Source organism: Antrostomus carolinensis, unplaced genomic scaffold (genome assembly GCF_000700745.2).
Source record: "Antrostomus carolinensis isolate BGI_N321 unplaced genomic scaffold, ASM70074v2 scaffold7243, whole genome shotgun sequence".
NCBI lineage: Eukaryota > Metazoa > Chordata > Aves > Caprimulgiformes > Caprimulgidae > Antrostomus > Antrostomus carolinensis.
Window position 1 is genome coordinate 83,433 of NW_010305793.1, and position 13,647 is coordinate 97,079.

Here is a 13,647-nt window from a genome sequence, read left to right on the forward strand (position 1 = left end):
AAAATTCTATAGCAACTGTTGTTAAAAGGACAGATATCTTGTTTGGGCATAGATTGTTTGGTCTGAGTATTAGCTGTCTGCTTTTCAGTATAGGGTCCCCACTGGGTTTTGATCGAACTTGTTTTGAAAGTACATTGCAGATCAATACGACAGGGGCCATTTGATGGTCTAGTAGTTAAATATCAGTGGCGTGTTCCTCCAAAACTCAGTTTCTAAAGGTACCTGGTTGTATTTGCAGAAATGAGAATGCTGTAAGCCTTACATACAGAAACTTCTAGAGCTATTTTTGTTTGTATTGATTCAATAATTTATTTTTTAAATAGCTCTTCATAAGGCTTTGTGTTTACAGTAATCATCTTGAAGACTTGTAAAGGTTTTATTGGGAAAACAACTTTGTTGTTCAGAGCCTTGAACAAATAAAAGAGCTGGGAGTTAATTGTATTATTTAATGCAATTTCAGTAAAGTTGTAGCAGAAACCCAGAGAAAACTTCAGTGTGATATTTCTACAAGTTTCATCAGATTTTTCTCATTTTCATCTGCTGAACAGGTAGGAGCTTTAAACCTACTCAGGTTTTTAAAGCAGCCTTTCTATCAGTAGGTTCAAATAACATAGATGACTTTTGGTTGTGAACTCTTTATAGATCTAAATAAATTTTCAGCTAAGGAATAACTTTGCTTAGTCTGTCTCAACTGTACTGATAAGGGAACAGATGCACCAATGCACGAGTGCTTACTAAGTATCTGAAGCATCCAGCGATTAAAGGAAAATATTTGGGAAAACATTACAGCCGTGCACTAAAAATGTGTGTTGAACTACCATTTCCTGGCATTCTGTTACATGGATCAGGCAGGAGAAGTGCCATCAAGTAAAACTCTCTGACTGCTTTCTCTTCCCAGGCTGATGTGAAAGGAGAGCAAGCATGTGTGTTTTCTCTTCTACTGGGAGATAACCTCTCCTTTTTCCCTTTCATCTTTCCCAAGACAGTTGTGAAAGCAGCAGTGGAGGCATAGCTTAGATTTTATTTTTCTAAATAGTATATTTTGAAAATACTGTTTTCTGTTTTTTAATTTTAATGTTTCATAGTACGTCATCAGCCATCATCTGATCAGTTCTGCACTCCCACAAAACCTCTGTACTTTCAGAAATCATTTATTTGTGTAACAACAGCAACAACAACAAAAATATGTCTGTATATATGAATATATATATATATATATAAAAATAAGGAGTTGTTATAATTTGCTGCCTTGAAATTTTTTGGAAGAATGACAGAACTGAGAAGACAGTCTGCCCTCAGGAGCACTATGTCTTGTACCACCATATCTCACTGGAAACTATTTCATTTGTTTTGATGCACTTTGAATTTGCTAAGTAGCTTGGGGTCATCTTACTAAGACAAGAGTCTTTAGGAACTCAAGAATAGCTAATGCAAAGTGGGTTGGGAAGGTAGTGCTATTTTAAGTACTACGGACATTTAAAGCTATTTGGCTGATCCAGCATGTCCTGCATGTATACAGTGTTCACCAGTTATCTCAGGGTGAGTGGTAGGTGGAGAAACTTGGCTGCTTCTCCTGGAGACTTGATCGACACAGTGCTACATATCTACTGAGATGGATTTGCCTATTGCAGCATTCCAGCTACCTGGTGGAAGAGGAAGAATTACATTAGGTATAGCATAGCTTCTACCTCTTCCAGTGAGATTTTTTTTTTCTCAAATTAGAGGTTCCATAAAGAAGTAGGGATGTAAAACTTAAAAACAATTTAAGCATGAACTTCAATACTTTGCTGATTAGGATTGGATGTCTTAAAAGAGAGACTTAAAAAGAGGGAAGCTTTTGATAGTATAAGAATAGGATTTTAAAATGACATCACGGTGGTTTTGCTGCAGCATTTCCTTGGACCATTACTTGAACCATTTAAAAACAAAGTGCAAGGTGTAAAGAGTAGTTGAAAATGATTTAGAGCTACTCCACAAAACTCACCTGGGCCACATGCAGAAAACTGTGATAATCTGCAAGCACATAACTGCACAGTCAGCTAGAATGATAGGAAAATATGTGAAGTAGCACATGTGGTTAAAGTTAACAGGGTTAGGAGCAGAAAGCTGTGGCGATCATGGGCATGAATAAATTTGTCTTTAAAGTGGCTAACAGTTGGAGCTATTGTGAAGATCAATATAGCTTCTGTCTTTGATCTTTTTGTCTTTGGAATGGCTGAAGTGTCTTTTATTCTGTTGTGGGACTGCATTGCATGTGTAGCTTTTGGGTAGTAAAATATTCTATGGTAGACTTATGTGTGGCATTTTGTTGGATTCCAAATTTTCTGTCTTTGAGACCTTTGGTAATTGTTTCTAACCTGGTATTTATTTTGGTTTTGTAAACTTGGTGAGAGGCCTTTTGGCTTTATGAGGAGATCAGTTCAAGTACCTTGATCACTACACAAACTTTGTGATGTACCTATCCAGTTAAGTCAAACAGCTTCAAGTATTTATCACGAAATATTGATGAGATTAACAGAACTGGAGAGAATGCTCATCAGAAATATGCAGTCGTCTGTGCACACTGAAGATGGCAAATTTTAAATGAAATTAGGGAATAACATAGGAGCCAATTTGATTACAATTAATCATATATTAGCATATTTTATTTTTAAATGAATGCTGTTTTCAATAATATTTTTTCAAAAACTTCATTTTCAGTGAGTACTTATTTATCTTCTTTCATCATCAAAGTGTTTTGATGAAGAGTTTTTGGTAACTGTAGTCTATACACTTTTCCCATGTTGGGGAAATGCATTTTGTTGTATTAAATGTTAATCTCATCTGTTCAGACTTTCTTCATATTCCAAAATGTTTGTAGCTTTTGTTTTGTGTTAAAATAAAATAGATGTGTATTTCAATAGTTTTCCGATAAATCAGTGGTATTTTTATCAGTCATCTCATGATTTTGTAGAATAAATATAAAAATAATTTGTTGCAGATACATGTTTTTGGACTGAATTAGACTTTTGGTTTACTAGTGTTGCTGGTTTAGCATGCCAGAGAATCAGAGTAATTCTGAACAATAATGCATTTTAAATTATTTGAAGCAGTGGACCTGCTCTTCCTCAAAATTTGAGTAACTTCCTTGAAATTTCTAATGAAGAGTGCTACAAAGGTAACATGAACCAACTGTAAACCACTTACTTTTTCCTTGCAATGCATATTTTGTAGACTGAATTCATAAACTAGAGGTTCAATTTCAACATGTATTTTGAGAACTATTTAAATACTGTATGAAGATTTGGGACTTTTTTTGTTGTTGGCTGTATCTGTTTAATTGGATGCATGTTTATCAAGATTGCGTGAAAGGGAATATTTTTATGTATTGACGATAAAGAAATTTGTAATGGAGAATTTTAAGTAAATCAGCATATTTATATACTCTAGTTACCATCTAACTATTTCTGTTTAAATTTTTTAGGGAGAGCCTATAACTTTCTGTGAGAATAGTTTTGTGAAGCATCGTTCCAGTACTACTAAGCAGTTCCTGGAAACTGCTGTTAATCTTCAACTGTTTAAACAGGTATGAGAGGGTAAATGGCCCAGGTTTAATGATTTTCTCTTTAAATGTGTCCATGTTTAAATACATTTTCCTTTCTGTCAACTTATGAAACTCTGGAATAAAATATAAGTACAAGTACTTTGTGTACAGGCAGTCATCCCAGTTTTGTTGTATTTTTAAATTTTCAGTTATAGTTAAAAAGAGTGGTGGTGGTGAGGAAACTCAACAAAAAAATAACCCCAGGGTGCAGAGCCAATGCTGCATCTCTTCAGAGGCAGTCAGTGACTCATCTAAACTAGAAAAATCATGGCTCTCCCAGCTTGATGGTTGAAATTCATTTGCAGCTCTCTTGGCTCATGACCAAAGAACCTAAACAACATAGTGCTTACTGAAATTGGATTTCAATGGTGTTTTTCTTAAAAACTGGATTCATACTGTAATTGCAGTTTTTATTGATAGGCTTTTTGAAATATGCACACAGAGAATGTTACAAACCTGAGCCATAGGGGTGGCCTGAAGAATATGCTAGCTGATCTGTTAATGCGGATTTTGAACTGATAGAGAACAAATTGTTGAATATCTGGTACAGCTCAGTAGTAGTTTTATTACAGTCTTTGAAATGAATTTTTTTCTTTGATTTTATTCTGTAACTCTTTTTTTTCCCCCTTTTCCATCACATGACCCCATTGCATCAAAAGGATGTTAAGAAACATGACTACATTTTTAGGAAAATCAAGGAAAATCTGACTGAAATTAGAAGACTCATAAAAGTATATATTTGCCTGCAAATATCTTGAATGATTGAGGCATGGGAGTTCATGTTTAAATAATCTAGTGGACTTCTTTGAAGATATACTACCATGTTAGATAAGGGAAATTCATTATATGTAGAATTTTCTGATTTTCAAAAACCACTTGGTGCTAATCAGAGGCTAGTGTCTAAAGCAAAGATTTATGCAAGGATGATAGTTTGTAGAAGTTCTGTGAAAATATGCTTCGCCGAATTGTATAAAAGTTAAGGAAATACTGATCATGGAATTAGACTTCTTTAATTTTACAGTGTTTTATTTTATACAATAACAACATATAAATAAAAATATAAAATAATAAAGAACAAATCGGAAACCTTTTGAAGTATCCAACACACATGATTTAAATGGAAAGAAGTAATGGAGTAAACAATGTTGTTTACATTTTGCATATCTCTGTGTTAATCTAGCATGAAACTTTCTTAATAGAAAGCTGCCTACAAGCAGTGTTTCTAAATTGTTTTCACACTACTACTGCTAATACTACTAAAGCAAGATCTTTAGCTGTAAGAAAAAGGTTTAACTCCACTGAAATGAATGGGCTTGTCCATGTGGGTCTGTACTTACTCATTATGTTTTAATATGTGTTCAATTAAACAGAATCAGTTTAAAGTTTGTTTATAGCTTGTTTTAATTTTATTTCAACTAAAGGAAATAATATATTGTAGAAGATTAGGAAATAGTAACAATTTTTATGTGTGTGGTTTAATAGCAATAGCAGAAGGTTTTTTTTAATTCCTCTAGTTTTTGTTGCAATGGTTACTCCTACTTTTTCAGCTAATCCTCAGCCCAGCTGCATCTTCTCCAGTTTTTCCCACTGACAAATGAGCTGTTTTCGAAGTTGTTTGTGTTCAAAAAGACTAAACTGTGTTTTATTCTGTTCTGGAAAAATCTTTTAAGCAATAAATAGTTCTTCGAAGCAGCCTTAAACCTAGACCAAGCAAATAGGCACTTTAAATGCACCCTTTTTGATGTAACTGACAAATAAGCTTTATTTGTCCTATTTTATAAAATCCTTCCTCTGTCATTTTTTCTTTGTACATTTTTAATCTTCTCCCCCTTCTCCCCCTTAAAACATGTTAATTCCTCTAATCTAACCATTATTTTAGTTTTAGAAGTTGTAGTATCTTTTCACCAAAGTACCAGGAAATCACTGTTGGAATCAATTGTGGAATTAATTCTTTGTGTTACTCCTCTTCAGGTTATTTTCATCTTCAACATAATCTGTTTTTACTTTTTATTGCATTTTTATGTACTTTCTGTTAATGATATCCCCAAATATATTATCACATTCTAGTTGTTTGTACCAAAATCATTGACTGTCCCGTAAATAGGATCAGTGCCAACACTTACCCTTAAACACCATGACCAGTAACACTTCCAGCCTGATACTTTTCCTTTCATTATGAGTTGTTATCTCTTTGTTGGGCCAGTCCTCATCCAACCTAAAGTTCAGCTGTGCTGTTTCAGGTACTCTGCTTTTATTTAATCTAAACTAGTATTTTGAAGCACATGAAAGAAGCTTTTCTGTGGTATAGATAAATTGCATTTCCTTTATCTAGAAAATTAATTGTCAAAGAATCTGTGAGAATCAGTGTTTTGATAACTCATATGTTATGTCTTTCCATTTACTCATTTACCATTTTTCCTTCCAAAACCTATTTATAAGCCTTATCAAATTGTTAAGGGCAAACTGACAGACCAGTGCTTACCACAGCCTTTGATTTTTAAGGAATGGTACCGTTATTCTTTACTTCAAGTGTTTTCTTTTCCTTGCTAGACTCAGAAAACCTTTTTTGCTTCCAGATACACGTGCTGGTTTCCTTAGAATTGTGTAACAGAGGATCACAACTGTAAGGACATGTGGAGTCCAGTTTGCTGCAAGTTGCTGGCTTTAGTTTTCTAAAGCTGTCGTCTGCCCTAAATAGATTTAATTTTAAAAATCCTGGTTATCGTTATCCTTAAACTATTAGGATATTTAATAATATAAAAATATTTTTCTTAGTAACTATTATTTATATATTAAATATTAATATTTCCTGCTTACATACTCTGTGTATGACAGTTTCTCTCCAGATTATATGTTTATTCTCTTATGTTGTATACTTATGTTACTTCTTTTCTCACTGTTTTTTTTCCACTTCTTTGATATTTGTGCTATTATGTATGCTATTTACTCATTAGCTTTTCCTGAGCCTTAGAAAGGCTCCCCTTTAATTAGGGTAACATGGAAAGTAGCTGATCTTTTTTTCAAGCTGCAAATATAAGCGATTAATAGTTGCATTTTATGTGTCAAAGAGTCTGATGAGTGTCCAGGGAAGGTACTAATTCATTCTTAGAACTAGCATGAAGCCTAATGCTAGACTGTCTTGTTAAATAATGTACTTATGTAAGCAATGTAATCTGCAACATTTATTGGGATTTATTAAAAAAATGGTGGAAAGTGGTTATTAGAAAAATAATTAATTCAGGATTAGGACTTGAAGAATCATAAATCTTTGAAAATTATTAGTAATTTCAAATTTCATTTAAACAGATATTGAGCTGTTATTGTGTAGAAATCACATTTATTATATTGTCTTTGCTTCTACCAACTTTTTGTTTTTAATAATGGGTGAATTGACTTGGAATTTTTACCCATACCTAAATAAATGTTTGGTTTTAGCTCACAAACATCATCTCGCCTTCCTCACCTTTAATCACCTGTGCAGCAAGATCTGAAGTGGATATGGTCTATATTTTGTTTATAGAAATCAAAATTATTTAAGGATTATGGTAGTTCTGTCTTTAGTTAGCTTAAAATCCGAGAGTAGCACTGGAATTACTAGTTTTTCATTGAAAACAGCGGTCAGCCGAGGGCACTCTGGATCTCAAAGTAAATGCATTTCTTGAAATAGCAGGTCCAGATTTTTTGAGAGAGTGTGGGTTTGAAAAATGAGAGGAGAAAACCATAAAGTGTATGTGTGATTCTGCATGCTATTCTTTTCATGTAGCAATTTAAGTGTAACCATTAACTCATAAAATACTCAAAAGTAATAACTACTACTACTACTAACACTTTATAATTTCCTTTAAGCAATGTCTCCAATATCTTTTTCCTAACAGTTCTGTTTGTAAGTATTTACATAAAATACCCAGAGTGATCCTCTAGAAACTAAAATCCAGTCAGTGTCTCAGCCTTCTGTTGATAGAACTTTACCAAATGATGAGTATGTCCATAAATCTTATGTTTATAGTATGGAATGAATCCATAACTTTCCCTAAAGAGATAAAGTCTTACACTTCAAAGGCTGGGGATGGGAGGGGGAAGTTGGTTGATTTTTTTTTTTTCTTCCCCCAGCAGTAGCTGAAGATGCTCTTATCTCTTTTTCTTTACTGTGAAATAATCCAGTGATCCTATAGTGGTCTGACCATGAACCAACCTATTTGGGAAAAAAGCCAACTTGGAGTAAAATGAAAAAAATAAGAAGGAATTTAGACAAGAAAGAAAGAAATTGTTATCTTCATACTTGCCTTATTGCTGCTGTAATATTTGTACTCTGAGAAAGTAATTTGTTTCATGTCACTAGTCTGTTCATTGACAAGCATCAGATTGTCACTGACACTGTTTGGATAATCTGTGGTAAAATAGGATATAGCCAATAATTAATTTTGGTTAGTTCCTACGTACTGTTTAGTATCAGTGAATAACTTGGTTCTTGCTGGAAGATGAACCATGTAGAACTGAAAAAGTGCTTTCTCACTTTATCTCTCAGACTTGAGTTAAGCTTTTCAAAACAAAAAGGGAGAGGTTGCTTCTTGAAAGAATTTTAAACCTTTAAGAATGTGCTCGTTGCACATTCGTCTTTGAAACCCACTAATTCTTGAAAAGAATGTATTCATTCCTTCTGAAAGCTGCAATCATTAATTATCTTACTTTGACTTTTTCTGACATATTTGGATCACTTCAGTCTTTCTGTATGCACTTATATGTGGATGCAAATCCACGTGCTCATGCAGCTGAAACCTCTGCATAAGGACAACTGTTGCAATGTGCACTTCTAGATGCAACTAAATAAGCGTTAGTGGTTAAAAAAAGAAAAGAGCAAACAGATGTGTTGGAACTTAAAGATACAGTGGTGACAACCCTCAACTGTGCTCAGTCAGGTGGAGAGGCTTTCAGGGGTCTGCCCCTATCGTGCCTCACTTTGTTTTGGGACGTCATGCATGTCATTCCTGTACACTTAAGTGACACGTTCTTTGAGTCAGCTTGCACACTGCCAGTCAGATCCAGCTACTGCCATTTCTGAAATCAAGCCACAGCCTTCCTCTGCTGTTTCAGTGTGGGTGGTTTTGCTACAATTTCCCTTCGCTTACTGTCCTTCTAGGGTCATTTCTCATGTAAAACACCTGCACTTTTAATGGATCTCAAGTAGACATTGTAGTCTATCTTTTCTTTGAACTGGATGTGGTGAAATATTTCCAGTTGTTCTTTCTGTGCACACCAGGTTCTATTTTGGACCTGTTGATGTGTGCCCAGAAAGGGATACCCTAGGGAGGTTTGTTTACGTTCTCTTGTTGATGATACAAAGTAAACTTACAATTTCAAAACAGAACATCAGGGAACATTTCAGTGACCTTTATTTAATTATGATTACAAATCCAAAGTTACCGGTTGTAGGGAAATCAGTTAATAGTTTTTCATGCCATTAGAAAAGCAAGAAAAGCTTGAAAGCCATTTAGGGTATTTCTGAACTGATGTGTAATTTCATTGACTATAAAATTTTACAAATCTATTTGTAAATTTTGCATAGTACATATAATTGATTTGATATATATAAAACTCTGGTATTTCTTCTGCTCATAGTTGCAACTGCTCTTGCAAAATCCATCTAAAAGCAAAATATAATCTATAAGCCCTATATTGTCTTGAACATCCATATTCCATTATAATGTTCACACATTAAACTACAGCACTGTATATTAATAGAAGGGCCAAAAAAGTGTGACCTTTTTTTTTTTTCCCAGTTTATTGATGGTCGGCTATCAAAATTAAATTCAGGAAGAGGATTCTCCGATGTTTTTGAGGAAGAAATAACAACAGGAGGCTTTTGTGGAGGTACAGAATTAATTTGAGTGTACTCACTGATGGGAGCTGTTCAACATGATGATGTCCTGTAAATTTTAAAAGTCATTAATATTATTTCTGCTTCATTGTATCTATTAATTCTTGGAAAGGTTTTAGCCTTTAAAAAAAATCCCTGCTGGGCCACATACTGCTATGTATCTAGTTTTGTCAGTGTATTAAATGAAGATATGTTGTTTTAATCCAGTAAAATAATACTTAAATTTTAATATATGATGAATTATCACTATATTATTTACATTTTAGCTGCATGTTTACATAATGTGATACATTGTATGTAAACTATATTTTAAAAATAATTTTCAAATTTGTGCTGCTGAACTTTTTCTAGAGAGGCATACTTACCATAAAAACTTCTTTTTTCACATCTAATTATTTCTACAATGCAGAAATCAGAGTGATTTCTTGAATTTTCAAAAATTTGCTTTCTCTTTCAAATGTGTTACTCCAAAATGGAGGGAAAATATTTCACGTTTGTACATCGTCTCAAAAAGAACATTGAAAGTTTATCTTCTTCATAAATAATAATATTATTCCTTGTGTTGTTTCCCTCAGTTATGTTCACAATTGTTATAACACTTTTCACGTTAGCTAGCTTACAAAGTTAACCCATATAGAAGCGTGTGTGCTGAATCCATTGCTGAATATTAGAGCATTGTTGATTGCTTTCCTGTTAGACATTTATTACAGTTATATTATTATTTCTGGTATCATATTTGCTATCAGAATATTGGATCAAAATGTGCATGACACAGCACAAATACTGTTTAATGGTCTTTAAAGTAGCATAGAACTTTCTCAGTAAATGGAGGTTATGTGATTTGAGCAAATCCCCTGCATTGCATATGGCAGCTTTAGACAATCATCCTCTGCAAGACTACCCTTCAGTGGGCATATTTGCAGAGGAAAGGGTGTAGCCCCCGTGGAGGAATCATCGAGTGGTGCAGAGCCATCTTCACCTTCTGTAAAATACCTTTTTTATGCTCAGAGTTCATGAATCCTTTTGTTCAAGATTTTCACTGCCTTCTCCTGCCCTCTGTGTCTTGTGCTCTGATCTAGCACATAAATTTTACTTTTCCTTGATTAAAGTGTGGTTAGTTATACAGAGATTTACTTCTCTGCCTTTTTAGGGTAACTTTTGCTGCTCTGTAAACAGATTCTAGGCATTGGGCATCCGTTATTCAGATAGGTAGTGTCAGTATTTGGAGTTCGTTTGCTGACTGCAGTTAGGGGGTCAGGAGGCTGCAATAAAACTGCAGTACAAGACAGATAAAGCTTGTTTCTTGGCTGTGTGCTGGCAGCCTGTGAACCACGTCTCACCTGGCTCTGCTCAGGAGGGAGTGCTCAGCTTTGCTAGCAGTTCTCGGTTAGATTTTGCACTGTGTGCTTACTTTTTAAGTCAGACAAGCTGTATATTGCCAGGTTGTGGACAAATTGCTTAGGGCACATATTCAGTATTTACATAACTGCTGTCTCATTATCGTTATGAAGTGCAGAGCTAACAATACGTATGCAATTGAAGGTGACATCTTGTGACACTAATGGGGTAGAACTATGATCTCTTTGCAGAGTTAACTCCCATCAACTTTATCAGGAAGCCCAGGGTTTTTAAAAAACCAGGTGAAACCCAGCCTTCAGAAAAGTCACAGAAAGTTAGTGTAAGCTACAAGTTGTTGAAAGGACAGGTGAACATATTCCTAGCTATAGACAGTATAATTTAAAAATTACTTAATCAAACAGTAAGTGTTTCATTCAATAATCTCTTTTTTAATTTGCACTTTTCCACAGATGCAAGCATAACTAAACCAGCACAGAAAATTAAACTGGAAATTGGAGGATGAAACTTAGATTGCATTATTTTTTATAATTTTTTTTTTCCCTGCAATAAAGTGGTCAAACTTGTTTCCCTGTGACTATATGTGAAAAGAAATTTGCCAGCCATCTTCATTACAATTTGCACATACTTAAAACTTCATTTTCTGTTAGAGAAAGTACTTATGGTTCATTGAAATTTCATTAACACACTAGCAGTGGTTAAATTTCACCTTACTACATGTTATTTGCATGCTACCCTCTCTGGTAGTTCCAGGGAGCCAGACTGAAGAAGTAAAAAAGGAATAATTTTTGCTTTATGTTACACTTGGAAGTTCTTACTGGAGATAGGCTCATAATGATCATCAGGTTCTCTCCTTTCTAAGTGAACATTGCTTTCACTTGTGCCATCGTTCCTTAGAGTTTGGGTGTCTCAAAATTGCTTGTAAAGTATTTAGTGAAATGGGTGAAAGTGCCTATAAACTGATATCTCAGTTTTTTTCTCCTCTTTGAGAAACCTAGGGATACCTTTTACAATGATTCAGTTAGTTCTCAGCCATGTTCTAGGAGAATTTGTTGGCTTTCCACTAGCCAGTGCAATAATTCCACCCAGACCTTAGTTAATTGATTATTGCAAAGCTTAAATGTTGAGAACTTCTGTTAACAGTCTGTAGCATCAAGAATGTATCAGTATGGTCCTTTCAAAATGGCTAAACTCTCTGTTTGAAACTTCAGCATTCTTGTCAACGTGACTGTCTTCTCTGGGGTTAGTAACAGCTCACAGTACCAGAGTATTCAAGTGACTGATGTACTCTAGAACTTTTTCAGGGATCAGGGACACAATCTTTGGTGTTCAGCTGAAGAACCCTTGGGAAATAGTACTCATTTCTTCATCAAGTGCTCATAGGATTTAACCCTGTCCTTCTTGGCCAGCTTAGTGGCACAATAGTCCTTGGTAGTCTTACAGAGGCCAGTTAAGTCTCACTTGCCTTTTAGAGGTTTTCCTTTGTGAGAGAAAGCAGATACAGTTAATAATTTAAAAGAACTTTTCCTGCACAGGAGTATAGAGTTGTGCCATAATCCTTAGGCTTTTCTCTTGTACTTTTTCCTTGGGAGGTTACCCTCTGCAGTCTATGTCATTTTTGCACTTGTCAGTTTGCCCAGTGGGATCATTATGCTTGAGTGCAGTTCATTATATATTATTCTTTCCTTCATGTTGATGTTTTTCTTTTAGACTTTTTAGCAGTATGTAACCTTATTGTAGTTTTAATTTCTCTTTCTACCTCAATTGGAATTAAAAACTCTGTGTGGTGAAAAGATATGCTTTTACAGAGAAAATAGAAACCATTAAGTAAAAAAGATACCTAGGTTTTTTTCTTAGTGTACACATATTCTTATCTTTACATTCTTTGTCTGTCTAGGAAGAAGGAAAATAATGAATAATCTTCTAAGGGAATTTTTTAATGCAGATTGTGAGGAGGATTGAAACATTTAAAATGTTGAATGTATGTTTGTGTTACATTTTATATTTCTATTTCAGGAAGTTCAAGATCTTATCAGCAGTGGATGCATACAGTGAAGGTATAAACTTGGTTAAGTAATTATGCTAGCCATTCTGTTCTTTAAATCTTTGTCCTTTTCCTTACATATATGTAATGGTAAAAATTTGTTAATTTGCAAGGAAAATATACGTACATTCTATAATAAATAAAATGTCTTCTATAATATATGCAATAATTTTGTGTGATTTTTTCTTTTTTTTTTTTAAAAAAAAGGTCCCATACACAAATGCCAAAAATGCACAGGGTTTTTCTGTCTGTATAGTCAGGCATTTCACTGTTTTCTGTATTATATTTGTTCCATAGCTGTGAATTAAGTGTGACAGTACAATTTGATACAAAGTTTGTCACTTCTAGTAGATAGCAATTTTGTTAATATGGATTTGTGCAGTTTGACTAGCAGAAGACCCTTGGTATAACCTTGTTATTGTGCAGGATTAGTAAAATATATTCTTTTAGATTAAGAGAATTCTTGTGATTAAATGAGATAGTCCTTTCTGTCAGGTCAACCTATTTTTAAGTTGCATAATAAATATGATAGGAACACAAGAAAAATAGCCATAACTTCTGAATTGATTTTGAAATGGTAACAGTGAATGAAGAATGAAAATACATCATTCTGTTAGAATGCATTGATAAATGTGTCAGCTGTGATAATGACGTACTGTAACCCCTGTGTAGCTGCAGACAGCAGGTTGGGGAGGAAACACAGCTGTGGTTATTCTTACTGATTTAAAACTAAGATTGTTATTTCAATAGAGTACACTTTATTTTTTCTTGATGTTGTCTTAAGGTTTG

At 34.2% G+C, this 13,647-nt stretch overlaps 1 protein-coding gene across 1 annotated transcript in view; it reads left to right on the top strand.

The window, feature by feature from the left end:
• DENND1B (DENN domain containing 1B) overlaps positions 1–13,647 on the top strand; it is a gene marked incomplete at its 5' end in the record, with an annotated part of 94,391 nt that overhangs the window by 60,419 nt on the left and 20,325 nt on the right. Inside the window, 3 exons of the mRNA XM_010164884.2 lie at positions 3,464–3,565; positions 9,361–9,451; positions 12,831–12,871. Coding sequence (XP_010163186.1) covers positions 3,464–3,565; positions 9,361–9,451; positions 12,831–12,871 — 234 coding nt within the window. The remainder of the gene's footprint in view (positions 1–3,463; positions 3,566–9,360; positions 9,452–12,830; positions 12,872–13,647) is intronic.